Consider the following 20,230-nt stretch of genomic DNA (forward strand, 5'->3'; position numbering starts at 1 on the left):
CTGATCAGTACCATTTCCTGCCTTCTCCCCATACCCCTTGATCCCCTTCGCCACAAGGGCCAAATCTAACCTACTCTTAAATATTGACAAGGAACTGGCCTCAACTACTTCCTCTAGCAAAGAATTCCACAGATCCACCACCCTCTGGGAGATGAAATTTTTCCTCATCTCAGTCCTAAAAAGTCTCTACCTTATCCTTAAACTGTGACCCCTGATTCTGGTTTTCCCCAGCATTGGAAACAACCTACCTACATCTAGTCTGTCTAAACTTTTAAGAATTTTATATAATTCTATAAGATCCCCCCTCAATTTTCTAAATTCCAGAGAATATAAGCCTATCCAACCTTTCTTCATATGCACGTCCTTCCATCCATGGTATCAGCCTAGTGAATCTTCTCTGCACCCCCTCCATGGCGTGGATGCCCTTCCTCAGATAAGGAGACCAAAACTGCATGCAGTCCTCCAGATGTGGTCTCACCAAGGCCCTGTAGTTTAAAGGGCTTCAGAGTTGGCAGATAAAATTGCAAACAAACCCAAGAACGTGCCAAGCTATCGAAGCCAGAGTCATCCTCGCTCACAGAACCCTTACCCTATGATCCTCACGGACCATCGTTGTTGATACCTGCAACACATGACAACTTGCTGCTCACTGCCACAAAACCTCCACTCGAAATATGGAGAATCCTTGATTTTTGTGCTCTTGCACACATCGCTGAAGCAAAGTTCTGCCACATCTGTCCTTTACACAAGGAGGCGACCTCCTGAACTTACTGGTTTTCAGTAGGCTGTGTGGATTCCTCTGCTCCCTGGGAAAATGTTTTCATTCCTTTCCCATGGTTGTAGCTTGCCAACAATCCCATGTGGAGCCATAGACTCAAAGCCGAGAAACCAGCCCTTCATGCTGACCTTCAAGTACCTATCTATACTTATGCCATTCACCAGCACTTGAGCAACAGACTACTATGGCAATTCAATCATTAGGATGTTGTAAGAGTGCTTGTCAACACCAGTTCTCGGTCAACAACAACATTTCCCAGACAGTGTGTTCCAAATTCCAACACCCCTCTGGGTGGAAATGTTCTTCCGCAGAACCCTTGCTCTTCATGTTAAACTAATACCCCCTGATCTTGAGCACCACTGCCAGGAGGACTTCTACCATGCAAAGTACGAGAAAATGCATTTATGAACTGGGAGAAGGACCAGTTCACTTGAGCCCCCTGTCAATCAATAATATAACAGCTGGCCTGACACTAAACTTTGTGTTCCCATCTATGTTACATAGACAGAGATCCAACACACATCATGCCACACTGTCACTGGTAGCTTGTTTCAACAAGCTATTTCTTAGCACATTTTATGGGCTTTTGGTAAGCCATGTTGTCATATTTAATTTCTGAGCTACTATTAACATGTAATGCAGTCATTCCTCAGCTTGGTAAAACCCCTCGTGCTTTATGTTTACCGTGCTACTCCTGGGTTGTGCTACATGGTGGGCACAAGATCAAGGACATTCAAGAGCAGAGGTGACACTTGCCCAAGTTAGAGATTAAACTTGGCAGCACATCAAAGGAGAATATTCCCACTGAACTTAATCAATAGGCTTGGTCGGCCTGTGGTTTAGCCAAATGCTCCCCATCTTAGGATGTCCACAGATAGCTTGAACCTGGGAATAACCACACTTCACGATGCAATAGTTTCCTGAAGCTCAAGAATGAATTTGTCTATGGGTCAGATTCACTACTGGAGGATAATGGCATAAAATCTTAAATCCATTTTAGAGCTTCAGACATAAATTCCTTACCAGTTCATTCCTTTCATCCACCAGCAATGTGTTCCTATCTTCGAGTTTCCGAATTGTTGAGTTAAGATCTGCAATCCTGCGTTGGTTTCTCCGCAGGTCCTGGGTGAAAGAATGAGATTAACTGTGTGCAACGTACTTAAGTTCAGTGAGTGCTGATAGGACCAGCCTTCGGCCATCAATGGCTATTCACTGCTTTGTTCAGCTCATTCCAAAGCAAGAACAGCAGCTAAAGGCAGAAAATAAAATAACAATTTAAAAAAAATGAAAACAAGTGTTCGTTTTAGAAACTGCAAATTGCTTTGGATGTAAAATAGAAATGCAAGATGCTGAAAACTCTCAGATCAGATGCAGTCATCAAGGGTCCCTCATCCATGGCTGCTGTCTGCCCCACTGAGTTCTTCCAGCTTCCCTTTGCTCAAGAACCCGGGATCTATAGTCCTTTTGTTTCTAATTTAATCTCCAACTTTTGGTGGAGAATATTTATAATTAAACAAATTATGCTTTTAATTATTTAGCGATATGTTCTAAATTGAAATTTAGACATAGAGCACGGCAACAGGCCATTTCGGCCCATGAGCGCCATCCAATTTACACCCAGTTTAACCTACAACCCTCTGTACATTCTGAACGTGGTCAGCTCAGACTTTATTGTCAGCTGATAAGGAAACTTAATGTTCTACCTTTGCCACAGAGAGAAAGATAAAGAAACATGGAATAATGCAGGAGATGCAAAAATTAGTAAAGGTTCCATTATTGTCACATTTACAATGTAACCTACATAAAATTCTTTAACTTTGTCTACCGTAAGGAAGACAGAGAGTCGCCACTTTGTCCAGCACCTCTCCCAAAAATGAGGCCCCAGCAAGGAACAAACTCATAACCCCTGGTTTACAAGACCAGTGCTCTAATTACTAAGCTATGGAGCTATAATGCAGCAAAGATTATTAAATCCTTTACAGAGAAAAACAAAGTCTTTACACAGAGATATCTAAACAAAGAAGATTAACTTTTGGAAAGGACTAACTAATTCTTCACTCTGAATAATTGGCATGTTCCAGAAGTCCATTGATCATTTTTTTTTGCTGTGCTTACTCTTTCAACTTAACAGACCTTTGTTTCATGACAGATACAGATACAACAGATAGTGGAAATGAGAATTTTTTTACAAAAACACCACATTTGGGAAACTGACGATATGTAAACATAGCATTCATTAAAGATGGAAGACCTAAATTGAATGAAAATAGTACCCTTCACATCTGCGGGATATCCTGATGCAGGGAGTCCTGTAACTGATCCTACCCATAAAGACAGCAATGATCTTTTTAGCTTCTATAACTTCCTGTCAATGCATGAAAATGTAACAGTTGCCCTATGCACAATTAAGAGTAAATGAATAAAAACTCTTCTCCAGTCAGTTGTGATTTATTTTTAATGCTAAGTTTAAAAGAACTCTTTTCATTGTCTTGAGAATAACAGGCAATGGTGGGAAACTTGCACTTCCCTGAGTCAGTATGTAGAACCACAGTTTTAACATTTCATCTCAGAGTAGGTACACTTAACCATGCAGCATTCTTAACTCCACCACTGGCTGAGAGGTGCTGGCATCATTTCTGTAGGAGCTTCAATTCTGAAAATTGTGGAGAAGTTTCTCTGCTGTTATCTTTCTCGGTCAATTGGACCATGAATCATGAAGCTGGGAAAAGGGCTCCCACTGGATCACACTAGAAGGAATGATGTGCTCTCAGTGTGAGTTCTGTCTCACTGATTCAGAGAAAGCAGCATTAACCAATGAGCCCAGGTGATGCTATTAAATTTAAATTTAGACAGAAAGCATGGTAAAGGCCCTTCTGGCCTATGAGTTCACTTACACCGAATTGACCTACAACCATGTACGTTTTGAAAAGTGGAAGGAAACCACGCAGACACAGGGAAAATGTACAAAATCTTTACAGACAGCATTGGATTCGCACCCTGGTATGCTCACTATATCAGTTGGAAGTTTGTACAAAACATTTTCTTTCACATGCACATTATGCTCATTCAGAGGGCTTGGCTCCTGCTACTTTGCCATTTGAGTATGTAAATTTGTCTGACATTTCACTGCAGTGCTGAGGAAGTGCAGTGAAATGGTAAACAAATCCCCCATCTCCCTGTTCAACTGAATGTAAAGGTTTTTTTGTGAAATAAATTAATTCTGCATGATGCGGGACAAGACTCTTTCCTCCGGATGTGGCGGTAAACACAGATTACTCAGTTATAATTTATAGAATCTTGTTAACTGCAAAATACCCATTAATCTCACTCAACACCTGAGTTTAAGAGCTCTTACCGGACTACCTGGGTGATCAGTGCTATCCCGTGCACTCCCCGGAACTTCCCGTTTTGGACTGCTGATGCCCATGTTGCACTCTGCTTCCTTTACCAGGAAGAGTTGTTCATCCAGAGCCTCCTTCTGTAGTTGAAGCTTTTGCGTATAACCAGTTTGTACCTCCAGCTCCTTCTCCAGGGAAAAGATTGTTCGATCTTTAGCTTTAATCTCATCCATCTTGAAATGCAAATCAAAGCAAAAATAACTTTTAATCACCAATTGTCTCCTTCTGTCATCACTCTGTACTGAATTTGACCTCAGCCAGCTCATACAATACAAACTTTTTGCTGGAATTTATTGTCTCAAGAACTGTTATCTCTTTTCAACCATTAAAGTTTTTTTTCATAAACAGAAATGTTTTATTGTAATCATTTTTATTTAATTTATTTTAATAGAGAACACATATTTATAGAAATCTCTCGGCAACCTTTGCATTGTCCATTTGGTTGTTTGCATGCAGAGGACAATATGGCTCTTGGTAAGCTGCATAATTTGTTCAGTCGTGAGAGTTTGGCTGGGAGATGACAAGTTTAGGGTTTAATATGATTGCCTTTCATGGGTCAACTAGTACTTTTGCTAATGTCTGGCACTTTCTGTCCTTAATTTGGACCCTTTGCATATGGAAGGTATCCCAGTCACAGGGATGCTTCGAGCAAGGTAGAAGAGTTGGCTTCCAAGCAGAGTATGTAATTTTCTAACAAGACATGGATGAGTTCTTGAAGAAGAAAGCCCTGCAGGGCTGAATGCCTCATTCTGTCTCCTAATTTATCGACAATCTTGCATTAGAATTCAAACCAATATCTGAGCATCAGGAAAACTGCTTGATTGCCTTTCTGCCTTTTTTAGTGAATTGACAATTTAAATTTAAATTTAAGGCTTACAGTATGGTAACAGGCCCTTCCACCATAAGACCCCATGCTGCCCAATTACACCTAAATGACCTACAGATCCTGTACAATTTGAACAATGGGAGAAAAGTGGAGAAACCGGAGAAAACCCACAAAGGCACCTGCAAACTCCTCACAGACAGTGCTAGATTAAAACCCAGATCATTGGCACCGTATCAACATTGCACCAATTTTGTGGACAGTAAGTGAAATGTTGGAGCCTCAATCTGCAGCTTTCTCTCTTTGAAATTTGCAGAGTAGGATAACTGCTAACCATGCTGGGCTTTTTAGTAAATTGTAATGCTTACCTGACCAAAAGAGATTGAGTCTGGAATCTCCCAACCCCAGACTGCTGTCATTCCAAGGCATACACTTTCTCATTAAGATAACTTGGCCCTGACCAATTAATTGTTCTGAAAAAAATCATTTCTGGTGGGTTGTTTCCCCCTTATAATAAATGTTTTTAATCTGGTTTACAAAGGTGTTGCACTGGTTAAAAAAAAATATGCCGTATACTGACCCCTATGAAATGAATACAGTTCATGGAAGAGATTGACATCTATTCAAAATGAACACACAGATGTGTGTGAACGTTTTACTCCTTCTCATTACCATTCATGTCCATATTGGGCAATTTTTCATTTTTAAGAACCACAAATAAATGGAAAATAAAATAGGTCTGGACACCATGGGATAGTGAAAGGAAGAAGGCAAAACAAAAGAATTGACACTTCACCACCCATTACTTGGTTTCGAGTTAAAAAGGAACAAAAAAAAACATCAGCCACCTTGAAGGTGAGATTATGCACTGCATATTCCAGCATGAGCTACATTTCTGTGTCTTAACTTATACGCAAATATTGGGAAGCACAAGGTTTCAATTCCTATTAAAATCAATTATTGATTTACCAATTCTGGTAAAAATTCATTGTAACTTCTCATTTGTTTTGTGAAATGCATTGTGGTCCATTTTTCATTGGATAATTCTTTTTCACTGATTAAAAGAAATTCTCTAACTGGAAAATGTTTCTTCTGGAAGAGTCCATTTTGATTCGCAACAAGCTCTTTGAATGTAAATTTAACATGATTCATACAGTAAAACAGCAGTGGCAAAAGGTATGAATTTTTATTATGACATTTTGTCCATAATTGTTAATGTAAAGCAATGGTTCTCAACCATTTTCTTTCACTTACATACAACTTTAAGTAGTCCCTATGCTATAGGTGCTCTGTGATTAGTAAGGGATCGCTTAAGGTGGTATATGGGTGGAAAGAAAATGTTTAAAAATCACTTTCTACCTCATTGACTCGTTATGTTCAGGGTTTCATAACTCCTAAGGAAATGGGCCAATGACAATTTTTCTCAAGCAAAATATTTCAGTCACAATTGGGTCTAGAGCAGTGATTCTCAGCCTTCCCTTCCCACTCACATCCCACCTTAAGCAATCCCTTACTAATCACAAAGCACTGATGGCATAGTGAATAATTAAGGTGGTATGGGAGTGGAAAGAAAAAGGTTGAGAACCACTAATCTAATGATTCAATGTGTACTACTGCCAAATTGTCATCTAATGAGGCATCTACTTTAGTACACAAAAAAACAAATCCAGTTTTATTGGGGTTCATCAAAGGTACATTACTTATTTAGTAATTTTAATCTCAACATGGTGAAAAATGTAAGAGGAAAGTGAAGGAGAGTTCTTAATATGTGGTATGGCATCTCCAAATGTACCATGCAAACCTTCTCCTGAAACGACAAGGATATAGAATATGTCCTTGATTGGTTGTATTCATAACACAATGGTCAGTAGAATGTGGATCCATTGTTGGTTTATTTCATTTAATCTCAGGTTATTGATTGAAAAGGGGATGTTCCTGCCATTACATTTCAATGTGGATAATTGGAAGAGAATCTAATTATGTTCAACATCGCAGTATTTTTAAATTAGTTATGCCTTTGAAAGTTAAATATTGTACATTTTTTTCTATGTTCTGTTTAGCTGATCCCAAATGAAAGGAACTTTCATTTATTATGAATGAGTTATTATGAATAACCGTGAGTTATTCTAAATCTCTTTTGAGCATCTGAACTGAGAGGTCATTTGTCAGTGAATATGCTGTACAAATCAAAAATTGTAAATGACAAACCAAATCCTACTCTACAAATTTCAAAAAGAGAAAGCTGCAGATTGAGTGCTCCAACCTTTCACTTACTGTCCACAAAATGTTAATTTTAAAATCTTGCTATTTTCAATTAAGAAAACCATCAGGAATAACTTGCGCTGTCACTTTTAACCATGAAAATTCATCTGTCTCTTTCAAGATTTGTCCAGGTTACAATATCCTGGATTTAAAATGGAAAGGAAACCCATTCAACACCCAACAGAACATTGGTGCCAGTCATACCCCTGAAAACAGTGCTCACCAGCCTGCGAATATCTTTCTCAGACTCCCATTTGATTTTGGCAATGGCCTCTTGATGGGAATGATGCTCGCTCCTCAAGCTCCCAGCTTTTATCTTGTCTGCATGAATCATATTGCTAAGTGATTCCTCCACCTGTTTCTTGGCCGACTTCAGTTCACTCATTTCCTGCAACAATTTAAGGCGCTCAGAGTCAAATGCTTTCCGGGCCTCGTCCCGAGCTTCATTAGACAGGGCTGTTCTTACTTTGTCACTGCTGCCATCACGCAATGCATTGACAAGAGACTTCAGCCGCTGAACCTCCTGGTCTTTGATCTTGATCGTGCGCGCGAGCTCCTGATCGTGTTGTTTTATTAATGTCTCTCGAAGAGACTGGAGTTCCTTCATTTTATCCTCATGCAGTTTGCTTTTCAAGTCCGTGATTGTTGCCGTGTGTTTGTGCTGCTCTTGCTCTCGAATACGCTTCACTTCATGTACCTTCTCTCGTTCAAGCTTACTCACCTTGAGGCAGAATAACACAGAAAATTAGAATAATAAAACCAAAAGAATAACACCTTCTCTCCAAATGTGTACTTCAGTGGGAAAAAAAATGCAAGGTTAATGATCAAAATGATTAGCGGCTGTAGTTTTCATTTACATTCCAAGACTTTCTGATAACACTGGACAATGAAAATTTTTCTTCCTGAACATTTCTGGGTATATTTTATGGATCTTGGGCTGCTACACATGAAAATCACCTTACATTCTTCCTATCAGGTAGCGTTTTTAAGACATAATGTATTTTTTGTGATTTCCTGGCATATTTTAAGTCTATTAGCATATTGCCCACAAGGCAAGCTGTTAAGCATGCCTGGGCATGTTCTCAGTGCAGGTGCATGGCACATCTGGTCTTATGCCTGGGCATGCTTAGTCAGGATAAATGTAGACAGGCTATAAAAGTAGCTCACATATACAAATGCTGTGCATTACACTGATTATAGATTGAATGCACATGTTCTTCAGGCAATAGCTTAGTGAGTGAACTTAACAATAGGATTTATTGTCTTCAGGAAGATTTAATAAAGCAGAAGTATCTTATCAATGTCACAACAGCTCTGATACATCCTGTTACATTTGTGGCGAACTTTCACCAGAGCACTGAAACCATGGAAAAGTAGTATCAGGGCAACTGGAAGAGATCAATGCTGGTTAACTATTGTTGGGCATTGACATGAGAGACATCAAATGCTGAGTACAACAAAAATCAGGGACAAAACATTTTTAGGTTAGTTGAACTAATGCAATGTGTCAGTATAATTTTGCAATAAACATGCTAACTTCAATGAAAGTTAATAATTCTCCAACTTCCAACATGATACAGAAAATATGAAATTATCTTTGCGTTCAGCCTAAAGTTTTCTATCATAATTTCCAATGTAGTTTCAAGAAACAAACAAAAATAACAAAAAAAAAATGTTTTCCAGAGTATTATGAAAGGTCATTTAACTCCTTGGGCCTTTATAAGCTCTCAGAATATTCCCATCAGTTCCATTTCTCCATTGATTTTCCTGTAACCTATTCATTACTAAATGCCCATCAAATCCTGTGCCCTACATCTGATTCTCCTCACACTCATCTATAACACTGGCAATTAACCCACCAACCCACATGACTTTGGACAATTTTGGACACCAACTTCTCACTTTAATGCTTATCAAAAGCATCAGCTTATGGACTATACATTATTGTAGATTTCCTTTGCTCATCTTGGAATCAATTGATGAGGCATCACTCACCTTGCATTTCTCCTGATGAAGTTCTATTTGTATGTCAGTCAGCTTCGTCCTGAGATCTTCATTAGCGGCCTGTAAGGCAGCTATCAGGGCCTCAGGCTTTTCAGCCTTCCCACGCCCCTTCTTAGACATCTTCAGTTCTTCCCTGTTGCACTTTTTAATTCAAGAATAAACTGCCATTTTATTTCAGTGCAAATCCATTAGCACATTCTGCATCACATTCTCTGGCTCCCTCCTGCCACCAGCTGGGCTCTGCAAAGCCTGGTTCACAGATACCAAAGGAAATGATTCAGTTAAAATGACAAAGACGAGGCACTTTATTCCCATGCATCCAATACAAAACTAAATTTGTCAACATAGTTTGGAAAGGCAAGAAGATAGATAGGCATGGAAATCAGCAGACAGAATTAACAAATAATTTTTTTTTAGATACTTGCAGATCAGAATTTTTTTACGTTTTACCAAATTTTCCCATTGCTTGTGAATCTAACATGCTGGAAGTAATTTTCATATTACAATCCTCCCAGAAGGGTTTAATAACCTTTATATAGGATATGCTTTCAACACCGTGTCAGGTTTCCCACGATAAGATTATGAGAGCATGATCTATAGTTTTTTATCTGGGATTTGATTCTTAAATTAGTTAACACTTCTTCACTACTTGCTTGATATTCTCTTATTCAGTTCAAGGTTGTACATTGGACTTGCATGTCTAAAGACAAATTATCCCATGTATTTCCTGATCTAAATCCCTGATGGGACAGATGTAACGACAGGAAAGCAACATTGATGCCCAAGTTTTTGTCTTGTTGAGCTCTGGAACGTTATTTGAGGGAGGTTTTTTGTGTTTTGTCAATAATATTATGTGTTCATCTTGAAGCTAGTCCTTTAATGGCTTTTTTTGGAGTGTTAGATGATATTAACAAGCTATTTTCTTCATCTGATCATCAAGTCCTACTATTTACAACTCTTATGGTAAGAAGAGTTATCCTGCTGAGATGGAAAGATCCTGTTCGACCCTGTTCATGGTTATATCATGTCATGTCTTGCCTTAATTTAGAAATAATCAGGTGTTCTGCATTGTCTTTTTATGGATTATTTTTGAGCTCATTAAATCTGTTTGACTTGATCGCTGAATGTATTTATTTACGAATGTAGATTTTCCTTCAGCTAGCAATGTTTTATAGATAAGCAAATCTATACTACCTTTAATTTTACTTTAAAACATCCCAGGTTTTTTTTCTGGTAGGGGGTTAGAGTTCTTTTCTTTGTTTTTGTTTTGTCACTCTGACAACATTGTCTGGAGAAGGGGTCTCTCGCTGTTGTTTTATTTTTGGAAATGTACATACATTCTTCATACTTGGTAACTTGTGTTCTCTATGCAAATTTGATAAACTCAATAAAAAGATTGAAAGAGAAAATTAACAAAACAAAAATTGAGCCTGTGTCAAAAGTCATGAGAATATGTACTATTTGTAGTTACATGATACCTTGGAAATCCAATAATTTTGATCCAGGGACTTGAGGTTTGATGGGAGCAACGGCTGTTCTACATTATAACTGGTTACTTATATGGTTCTTCCCTCTTTCAATTGGTTAGAGCAGGCAGTTGCATGTAGCAGCGTAACTGAGGGACATGTGTGACAAAAATAGCAGCAATTTAGATTGATGCTACATCAGCTCCTGGGCACTGTTTATAGTCAAACGGCAAATGGTTCAGAAATGTGTTTTTGGTTCACCTCAGCAAAGCAAGACTGAATTTACTCTGAGTTTCTCCTCAGGTCACATAGGAGACACAAATGAAAAGGATTAAGGCATCACATCCACCAGAATTGCTGACGATAGTTTGGAAGCAGCTGGAGGTGAGGATCAGAAACTCCCCACCAAGAAGGGCAGTGGAGGCAGAAATATGTGCATTTTGATGTTCTGTAACCCAGGAATCAAGGAGTTGGGGCATGGTGGAAATAACACAGAAGCAGTGATCCAAACTAAGACTACCCTCCTGTTTGTAAGTTTCTGCAATTTTTGCCCTGATTAGTTCTCCTTTATTCTATGTATTCTGAGCTCTTTCATACTTCCTTCATCAATGAACAAGCCTTACTACCTTGTTACCAGTGCTGAAATTCAAGGTTTGACTCCAACCACTCAGATGGAGAAAGGAAACAGCTGCAAGTTAGCCTCCATTTTCTACAGCATCAGAACTGGTTGTTACTTTGTTGTCACGGCAGTTAATTCTGCAACTCCTTGTACGACATCGCATTGCAATCTCCTCACCACCAGTATTCCAAGAAGAGGCCTCATTCAAGGGGAATAAGAGACGAGTAATAATTCTTGGTCCACTGGCTCTGCTCACATACTATATTTTTTTTTAAATCTAGAATTGTAATATCTCTTAATGGAACAACAAAGGATATCTTCAATGTAAGTGATTGTTAATTCCAGTAACTCTGCACTCAGCATGCATGTTGAAGAGTTCTCATTCCATGGCTGTGCAAATCACTAACTAAAAGCATTGCAAACATAAATAAGACCAAAAGAACAGGAAATCCTCTTCCATCAAAATTTTCTTAAATTAGCCTGATTTTAAAATGGAAAATGATATGTAATAATTATGGATATAAAATTGCATTAAAAAATAAAGCTGCTTCTGTTGCAGGCAAACTGAATATACAAGGTGAGCTTGTGTGAATCAACTGATCTTACAAACAAGCAGTTCCTCAATTATTTCTAAATTGTACAACAGTGGTGTTACTACCAAGTAGTCTTTAATCTCATCTCCATACCTTCATCCATCCATATCCATCCATTTATTCAATGAAGAAGCAATCTTCTGTGAAAATTAATGAATAAAACTAAATGTTAAGGTCTATTTTCAAGTCGCATTTAACAAATGATTTTGTCTGTCTGCTTTGAGAATAACAACAAGGTTCAATATTCCAAATTACATTACACAATTCACACCACCAGTTGACTCTCTTTGCCCAAACATGGGCAGCATTCATTCATCGAAAATGAAATTCTTCAATTGAGATCAATAGCTTTGAGAGTGAAACACGAATGTCTGCAGACGCTGTGATTGTAATCAAGTCACATAGATGCTGCAGGAACACAGCCAGTCTCACAGCATCCATAGGAGGAAAAGGTGTATTTCCAACATTTTGAGATTGAGTCATTTGTCAAGGTATGAGCAAAAATAGACAAGCGTCTATGTTAAAGGCTGGGGAAGAATGGTAGGGAGAGGGATGCAGACTAACAGACAAAAGGCATTAATTGGATATAAGAGGACAGGAGTGAGGAAAGAAGAGAATTGATTTTGGCTCCGTGAAGTGAAACAGGGAAAAGGGAAGAGTGAAAGAGTGAGAGAGTAAAGGAGACATGGGGAAAGACAAGGGGGGGGTTGTTCTAACTGAAACCAGAAAGGTTGATGTCAATGCCATCTGGTTGGAGGGTGCCCAGAGGAAATATGTGTTGATCCTCTAATTTGAGGTTTATCTTAGTTTGGCAGCACATGACACCATGGACAGACACATCAGCAAGGGAATTGGGCAGGGAATTGAAATGGGTGGCCACTGGGAGACACACCCTATTGCAATGGACAGAGCTGATGGGCTCAACAAAGCGATCTCCCATTCTTCGTCCTTTATCTCCAATATACAGGATACCACAACGAGGGCACCAGATGCAATGGATGACCCATGCAGATTCAAAAGAAAGTGTTGCTTCACTTGGAAGAAGTGTTTGGGGTCCAAAATGGTGGTGAGGGTGCAAGTATGGCTGCAAATGTAGCACATCCTGCAGTCACAGGGGTAGGTATCAAGGCTGCAATTAGTGGGAATGGATGAGTGGACATGGGAGTCACGGAGGGAGCAGTCCCTGCTGAAGGCAGAGAAGGAAGGAGATGGGAGGATGCGTTTGGATCATGCTGTGGGTGGTAGAAATAGTGGAAGATGATATGTAGGATGCAGAGACTGGTGGGGTGATGTCTGGATAAGGGAATCCTGTCCTGGTTGAGTGTGGAGGGCAGAGGGAGCCAGGACAGATGTGCGGATAATTGAGGATATGTAGTTGAGGGCCGAGTTGATGGTGGTGGAGGGGGAGCCATGTTTTTTGAAGAAGGATATCTCTGATGATCTGGAATGGAAGTCCTTGTTCAGGGAGCAGATCAGCTGAGACAGAGGAATTGGAAGAAATGGAATCTTTACGGGGGCAGGATGTAAGAGTGTAATTAAGGTTGTTGTGGAGTTGGTGGGTTTGTAGAAGGAGAGTTTGTCTCCTGAGAAGGAAACTGAGAAATTAAGAAAAAGAGAGTGTTGCTAGAGATGGATCAAGTGAATTTTAGGTCGGGGTGGAAGTTGGTAGCAAAGTGGATATAGTCAAGGAGCTCATCATGGGTGCATGAATGAGAATCAAAAACCAATGTAGCGGAGGAAGAGTTGAGGGGCCTTGCCCACGTAGGGTTGTAGCATATCATGTACCTTAAGCTCTTACAGACACTGTGAGAGATCCTCCAGCATCTCCATGGATTTGAAAGGTTTTCTCCTCTCCCTGAAGGAAAATAGTTGGCTCACTATTTGTGTGCAATGGTCACACCTCAGTTACCATCAGCTCTCCCTTCTTTCTGCATGGCCAAAAAAAAATAACGTACAGCATTGATGCTGCAGAGAGGTCAATAGCAATAATCCCTGAATTACTATTCAAAAGCAATTATCAGCAAATCAAATAAATTTAAGCTTGAAATTGAACAAAGTGTTTTGAATTCAGATAAAACAAATACTTTATATCTGAAAGTCACAATTTATGCAATGGGCATAAGAGTCTGGCTGACTCTTTCTGTCCCTCGTTCAGGGACAATTAAAGCCACTAAATGGCATTGTCACCCTCCCCTAGATCAGCTACAGTAGCAGAAACTAACACCTTTGCAGCAAGTACCTCTCACACAAGGACATTTGTCTACTCACGTGTAGGGCAACTCAAATCTGGCACATTCAAGCTTCATTCTTTTAATCAAGCACAATGCAAATTCTTATTACGAGATTCTAAAATTATGCACTTTCGTGAAACTAATAAGCTGATGGATATCATTAATATCTATTGGAGCAGACATATTATTATCAACTTCAGCCATCGCCATCCACTCTAATACCCTTGAGATGTTATCGGTGAGTTATAATCTTGTACCATTATGGTCTGCAGTGAAAAGGTAATCACCTCCAGAATACTATTAAATAGTGATCCCCAGAGTTTTGGCCTGGGGGTAATAAAGGAAACTCCAAGTCAGGAGATGCAAAGGATGGAAGGAAACTTACAGGCGATGCTGTTTCCTTAAATTTGCAGTATTTGAACATCTTCGGGGTTCAGGTGCAGAACAGGATGCTTCTCAGAAAACCTTGTAGTTTAAGCAGTATCTTGGGAAACAGTCAAAGAGTCTGCAGACACTGGGGTTGTAGTGCAAGACACAAAAGTGCTGACGAAACTCAGTATGTCATGTAGCATCTATAGGAAGTAAAGGGTAACCAATATTTCGGGCCTGAGCCCTTCATCAAGTGGAGGCCATGGTCAGACATGTTGGTGTGGGAATGATGTTTGGATATCCAACCCCTATAAAGAAGCCTATGTCTTCTTGATGTCGAACTACCAAGCTCTTCACTGCTTACCACACTGGCAACTTTTGTTTCATCCACGAAGAGGACAGTTCTATTTTGCATTCTAAGGACCAGTGCCAATCCCTGGCACTACCTTCCTCGAACATGAAAAACAACCATTCACCATCGTTGTCTGGTTTCTGTTCTTAACTCTTTTAGTCAGAGTTCACTTTTGCTAATCTTCTATTTAAGTCAGACTTCACTGAGCACTGTTTGAACATCCATTTCATTGACATCTACTGGACAACTACAAGACTCTTTATTTACATTGCTGCCTGCATTGATGTTGCCTCATCCACCCACAATAAGCTGATCTACTTTATCCGCTTGCTGCCAACCTTCTCCCCAAACTCAAATTCACTTGGTCCATCTCTGGAAACACCCTCTCCTTTCCTAATATCTCCCTCTCCATCTCAGGATACAAGCTTATGACATTTTATGCAAACCTACCAACTCCCTTGGGTCCTTGCTACCACATCCCAGCTTGCTTAGCCATGGCACACGAACCATGGGTGTAAAGGGTGGGACCAGTACTGCGCACACTGCACTCCACCTAAAAGCTCCTTTGTGCAGGCCCGAGGACAGGTCCACGTCCTTCCCCTCAAAAGATGCACACCAACTCCCACATTTACCTCCACTAGACCTCTATTCCTTTCTCTCAATGCCTCAGCCTCTTTCATATCTGTTCCCAGGATATGGTCTTCCATTACAGATCATTCAAGATGACCTCCTTCTTCAAAAGATCTGGTTTTCCCTCTACCGCCATCAATTCTGACCTTACCTGCATCTCCATTTACCACACATATGTGCTAGCCACCTCAGCTCCTAGAAGCAATGAGACCATCTGCCTTGTCCTCATCTACCATCCCACCAGCCTCCGCATCCAACATGTAATCCTCTGCACTTTCTGTGTCCAATAACACAATCCCACCACCAGACACGTCTTCCCATCTCCTCCTCTCTCCACCTTTAGCAGGGACTGCTCTCCCTCCATGACTCCTTCGTTCATGCCCCTAATTGGTACCTACCCATGATCGGAACACTTGCACCCACACCTCCTCCCTCACCACCATTTGTGGCCCCAAAAAGTCTTTACAAGTGAAGCAACCCTTCATTTGTGAATCTATGGGGATCATCTATTGCATCCTGTGCTCCCGTTTGTGGCCTCCTTTACATCAGAGAGACTGAATGTAGTCTGGCAGATTGTTTTGTTGATCAGCTCTGATCTATCCGCAGCAAAGGCGGGGATCTCCCAGTGGCCAACCATTTCAATTCCGTGCCCTACACCCAAAAAGATATGTCTATTAGTGGCCTCATGCACTGCCAAACCTAGGCCACCCACAAGTTGGAGGTGCAACACCTAATATTGTCTGGGCACTCTCCAACCAGATGGCATTAACATCGACTTCATCGAAATCTGTTAGGGCATTCCACATCTCCATCCCTCAGTATCCTTTCCTCCTGCTTTTCACCCCCTTCCCTCTCCAGAGAGCTATCCTCTCCTTCTATCACTTCTCAGCTTTTTTTCTCTTGTGCCCTTCCTCCTTGATCTCCCCATGACCTCTTGCCTGTCCTTGTCCCCCAGCGCCTGCCTGCTTTTTGCTCACACCTTGATGAAAGGCTCAAGTCTGAAATATTGGTTATGTATCTTTGTCTTTGTTCCAAAAGACTCTTTATTACCTTGTCAATAAAACTCAAATCGGGTTATTCAAACACAACTGGCCTTTCACAGACCAGTTTAATACACAAAAGTGCTGGAGAACCTCAGCAGGTCACGCAGCTTTCTTTCTGGGAATGATACGTAGCCAAAATTTGGGGCCCGAGCCCCTCATCAAGGAAGGCAGGCACTTAAATAAAATGGTAGAGGGGAGGGACAGAGGGAGGAGTGCAGGCCCACAGACAAAAGGTGCATATGGGTGGGGGGATGGGGCACAATTAAAATAAGCTGGCGAGTGATAGGGCGAGCAGTTAGCTCTGTAAATAGAGAGGGAAGTGAGTTATTTTTTGCCGGTTGCCAATTGCTTGAATTCTAGATATATATTTTTTGTTGATTTGCAAACAAATGAATTAAGAGTTCTTCTCCTTGTGTTCCCTGAGATGTTTATGGGCCCGAAGGTGCATAGAATGGTGCTTCTGTATTCTCAGAAGCCATGGGTATAAAATAGCATTCGGGTTACTGCAAACTGCTGAATCACTCACTCGCAATTTTAAAAGTGCCTTGATAGCCATTGCTTAGAATCCAAGAAAAGCAGATTTAATAATGGAGAAGCAGAGGCCCCACTGAACTCATGGGACTTCTTCAGCTACAATAACAGGTTATAATTGCTCCTGGATATCCAGCTGGAATTATTCAGTGGAGACAAGAAACCCTGTCAAGTTCAAAGTTCAGCATGTATTTCACAGTATTTGCACCACAATCATCTCAATGACCACAGAATAACCTGACAGGTCTGTGCTTGCACAACGTTTTGATATCTGATGTGATTTCCCTCTAAAAAACATGGGAGTCTTGAGATTTCCCCATCCCCCCCCCCACCACCCCTCCCCCCCGCTTGTTTTCACAGCATGAATTGGACGGCTTGGTTTGCATAACAGTTAGCACAGCACCATCAGCGTGGTGCCAATAAGGGGTTTGCACGTTCTACCTGCGTCTGCGTGGATTTCATCCCGGTGCTCCAGCTTCCTCCCACCCTTCAAAAACTTGCAGGTTAATTGGTGAATTTGAGGGTACGGGCTCATGAACTGGAAGGGCCTGTTTCTGTACTGCGTGTCTAAATTTAAATAAATAATTCCCAGACAATGACATTGAGATGGCACCAATCTTATAAATTCCAGGAACAAAAAAGAATTCATTAAAAATACTTCATTTAGTCAATAAACTGATTCCTTGGAAAAGCAGGCAAAACCATGCAACTTAGCAGTCAATGGAATTTAAAATGGTTTTAGCTTGCTTCTCAGTGAGGAGCTGCCCCATCTAAAGAATAATGACCTGAGAAATGTTCATAACTGTGCATAGAACTGTCAATATTTCCTCCAGAGCTCGAAGCTTGGGAATCTCATCAGGAAGTGCAACTTTTAAACTTCCTGGACAGCCGTTGTCCTGCTGTGCTCCGAAGTTAGATTCCTCAAGGAATCCAGCTGCCAAATGCCATTTCCTGCACATTTTCAACAGTGCACTGAAAGATGCCATTGTTATGAGCACAGAGGACCCCAAACCCAGCAGCAATAGATATTCACCAAGACAAATGGTCACTTAAACAAAAGTTGATTTTAATTATCTTTAAACATGAAAACAGAATCACACTTTAACTTGTTACTATTAACTTAGCTAACCTAACTTAACCCCCTTCTAATATGAAGCACATGTGTATGTAATGTGTGTGTAAGTTGAGATAAGTTATTTGATTCACAGTCCAATCTCACTTCTCATTCCTCCAAGTTTACTGGTTGCAGGCAATTCTTATTCTTCTTTGGCTTGGCTTCGCGGACGAAGATTTATGGAGGGGGTAAAAGTCCACGTCAGCTGCAGGCTCGTTTGTGGCTGACAAGTCCGATGCGGGACAGGCAGACACGGTTGCAGCGGCTGCAGGGGAAAATTGGTTGGTTGGGGTTGGGTGTTGGGTTTTTCCTCCTTTGCCTTTTGTCAGTGAGGTGGGCTCTGCGGTCTTCTTCAAAGGAGGTTGCTGCCCGCCAAAATGTGAGGCGCCAAGATGCACGGTTTGAGGCGATATCAGCCCACTGGCGGTGGTCAATGTGGCAGGCACCAAGAGATTTCTTTAGGCAGTCCTTGTACCTTTTCTTTGGTGCACCTCTGTCACGGTGGCCAGTGGAGAGCTCGCCATATAACACGATCTTGGGAAGGCGATGGTCCTCCATTCTGGAGACGTGACCCACCCAGCGCAGCTGGATCTTCAGCAGCGTGGACTCGATGCTGTCGACCTCTGCCATCTCGAGTACTTCGACGTTAGGGATGAAAGTGCTCCAATGGATGTTGAGGATGGAGCGGAGACAACGCTGGTGGAAGCGTTCTAGGAGCCGTAGGTGATGCCGGTAGAGGACCCATGATTCAGAGCCGAACAGGAGTGTGGGTATGACAACGGCTCTGTATACGCTTATCTTTGTGAGGTTTTTCAGTTGGTTGTTTTTCCAGACTCTTTTGTGTAGTCTTCCAAAGGCGCTATTTGCCTTGGCGAGTCTGTTGTCTATCTCATTGTCGATCCTTGCATCTGATGAAATGGTGCAGCCGTGATAGGTAAACTGGTTGACCGTTTTGAGTTTTGTGTGCCCGATGGAGATGTGGGGGGGGCTGGTAGTCATGGTGGGGAGCTTGTTGATGGAGGACCTCAGTTTTCTTCAGGCTGACTTCCAGGCCAAACATTTTGGCAGTTTCCGAAAAGCAGGATATTTAACATTTATAAAGTTCACCAAGCTTTGGTGCTTGAAAGGTAAATGGTTACCATCCCCACAATTGATTCCTTTTTAATCAGCCAGTTCAGTGTCTTGCTGATGAAACTTGGCCCTTCAGGGTTCTTCAGATGGTAACCTCTTTCTTTCAGGTCAGAGTGACTTTTCTGTTTCTTTTATTTCAAGTGAAATATTAGGCAGCCAGTCCTCTCCTATTGAAAGAACCACAAGGGCTTTGACCCGGCAAAACTAAGCACTCACAACCAGTCTTCCAAATGGGGTTTCCACAAGCTTGCCAGCTTGTCCTGTTCCAGTCCCATTTGCTGCTGCTGACTGTAAAACTGTAGAACTAATCTCTCTTTCTCTCTCTCACTTACAGAGAAAAAGCCTGTTTTACTATCTCTCTCTCTCTGCTTGCAAAACTACATGACCCTCCTAGAACAGCAAGTTCCACTCCAGGCAGAATGTGGCTCCAACAAGTTCTTTCATCTGTTGAACTTTTTGTAAACAACAATCCATTAGTGAAGTCTCCTGAGCACTCTCCAAAGCTCTGCAAAGGTTCTGGGACTGATATGTTCTGCATTAGCAGAACTCCAGTATTTTAAGTAATATCTATTTTAAAGTGTTTGTATATGACCTACACTAGCAAACCCTACCCCAATTTATCTCCAAAAAACATATCTATATTCTGAAACACCATCCAAACTTGTGCCAGCTTAGACCCATGGTAGGATCAACAGTTCCATTCATTTCAATGGAGAACAGCTACCAGTGATACAGGTGATATTAAGTTACTTCAGTCAACATATTAAGTCATTATTTAAATATTAAATTATCGAGTTTTTTCACTTTTAAAATAATTTTGAACAAAGTGACTAAATATCTGTGCAGTGACTTATTGAAGACTATTCAATACAAGTATGAGAACAGC

The 20,230-nt window shown here is 40.9% G+C and overlaps 1 protein-coding gene across 3 annotated transcripts in view; it reads right to left on the reverse strand.

Moving 5' to 3' along the window:
- The window catches only part of jakmip2 (janus kinase and microtubule interacting protein 2), a 97,840-nt gene extending 88,455 nt beyond the window's left edge, over positions 1 to 9,385 (reverse strand). For all 3 annotated transcript variants that reach the window (XM_069897812.1, XM_069897814.1, XM_069897813.1), the window contains exons 1-4: positions 9,257 to 9,385; positions 7,485 to 7,982; positions 4,134 to 4,349; positions 1,802 to 1,900 (exon numbers count right to left, since the gene is read on the reverse strand). In XM_069897812.1, coding sequence (XP_069753913.1) covers positions 1,802 to 1,900; positions 4,134 to 4,349; positions 7,485 to 7,982; positions 9,257 to 9,385 — 942 coding nt within the window. The remainder of the gene's footprint in view (positions 1 to 1,801; positions 1,901 to 4,133; positions 4,350 to 7,484; positions 7,983 to 9,256) is intronic.
- Between the last annotated feature and the right edge of the window lie 10,845 nt (positions 9,386 to 20,230).

This window comes from Narcine bancroftii, chromosome 9, assembly GCF_036971445.1.
Source record: "Narcine bancroftii isolate sNarBan1 chromosome 9, sNarBan1.hap1, whole genome shotgun sequence".
Lineage (NCBI taxonomy): Eukaryota > Metazoa > Chordata > Chondrichthyes > Torpediniformes > Narcinidae > Narcine > Narcine bancroftii.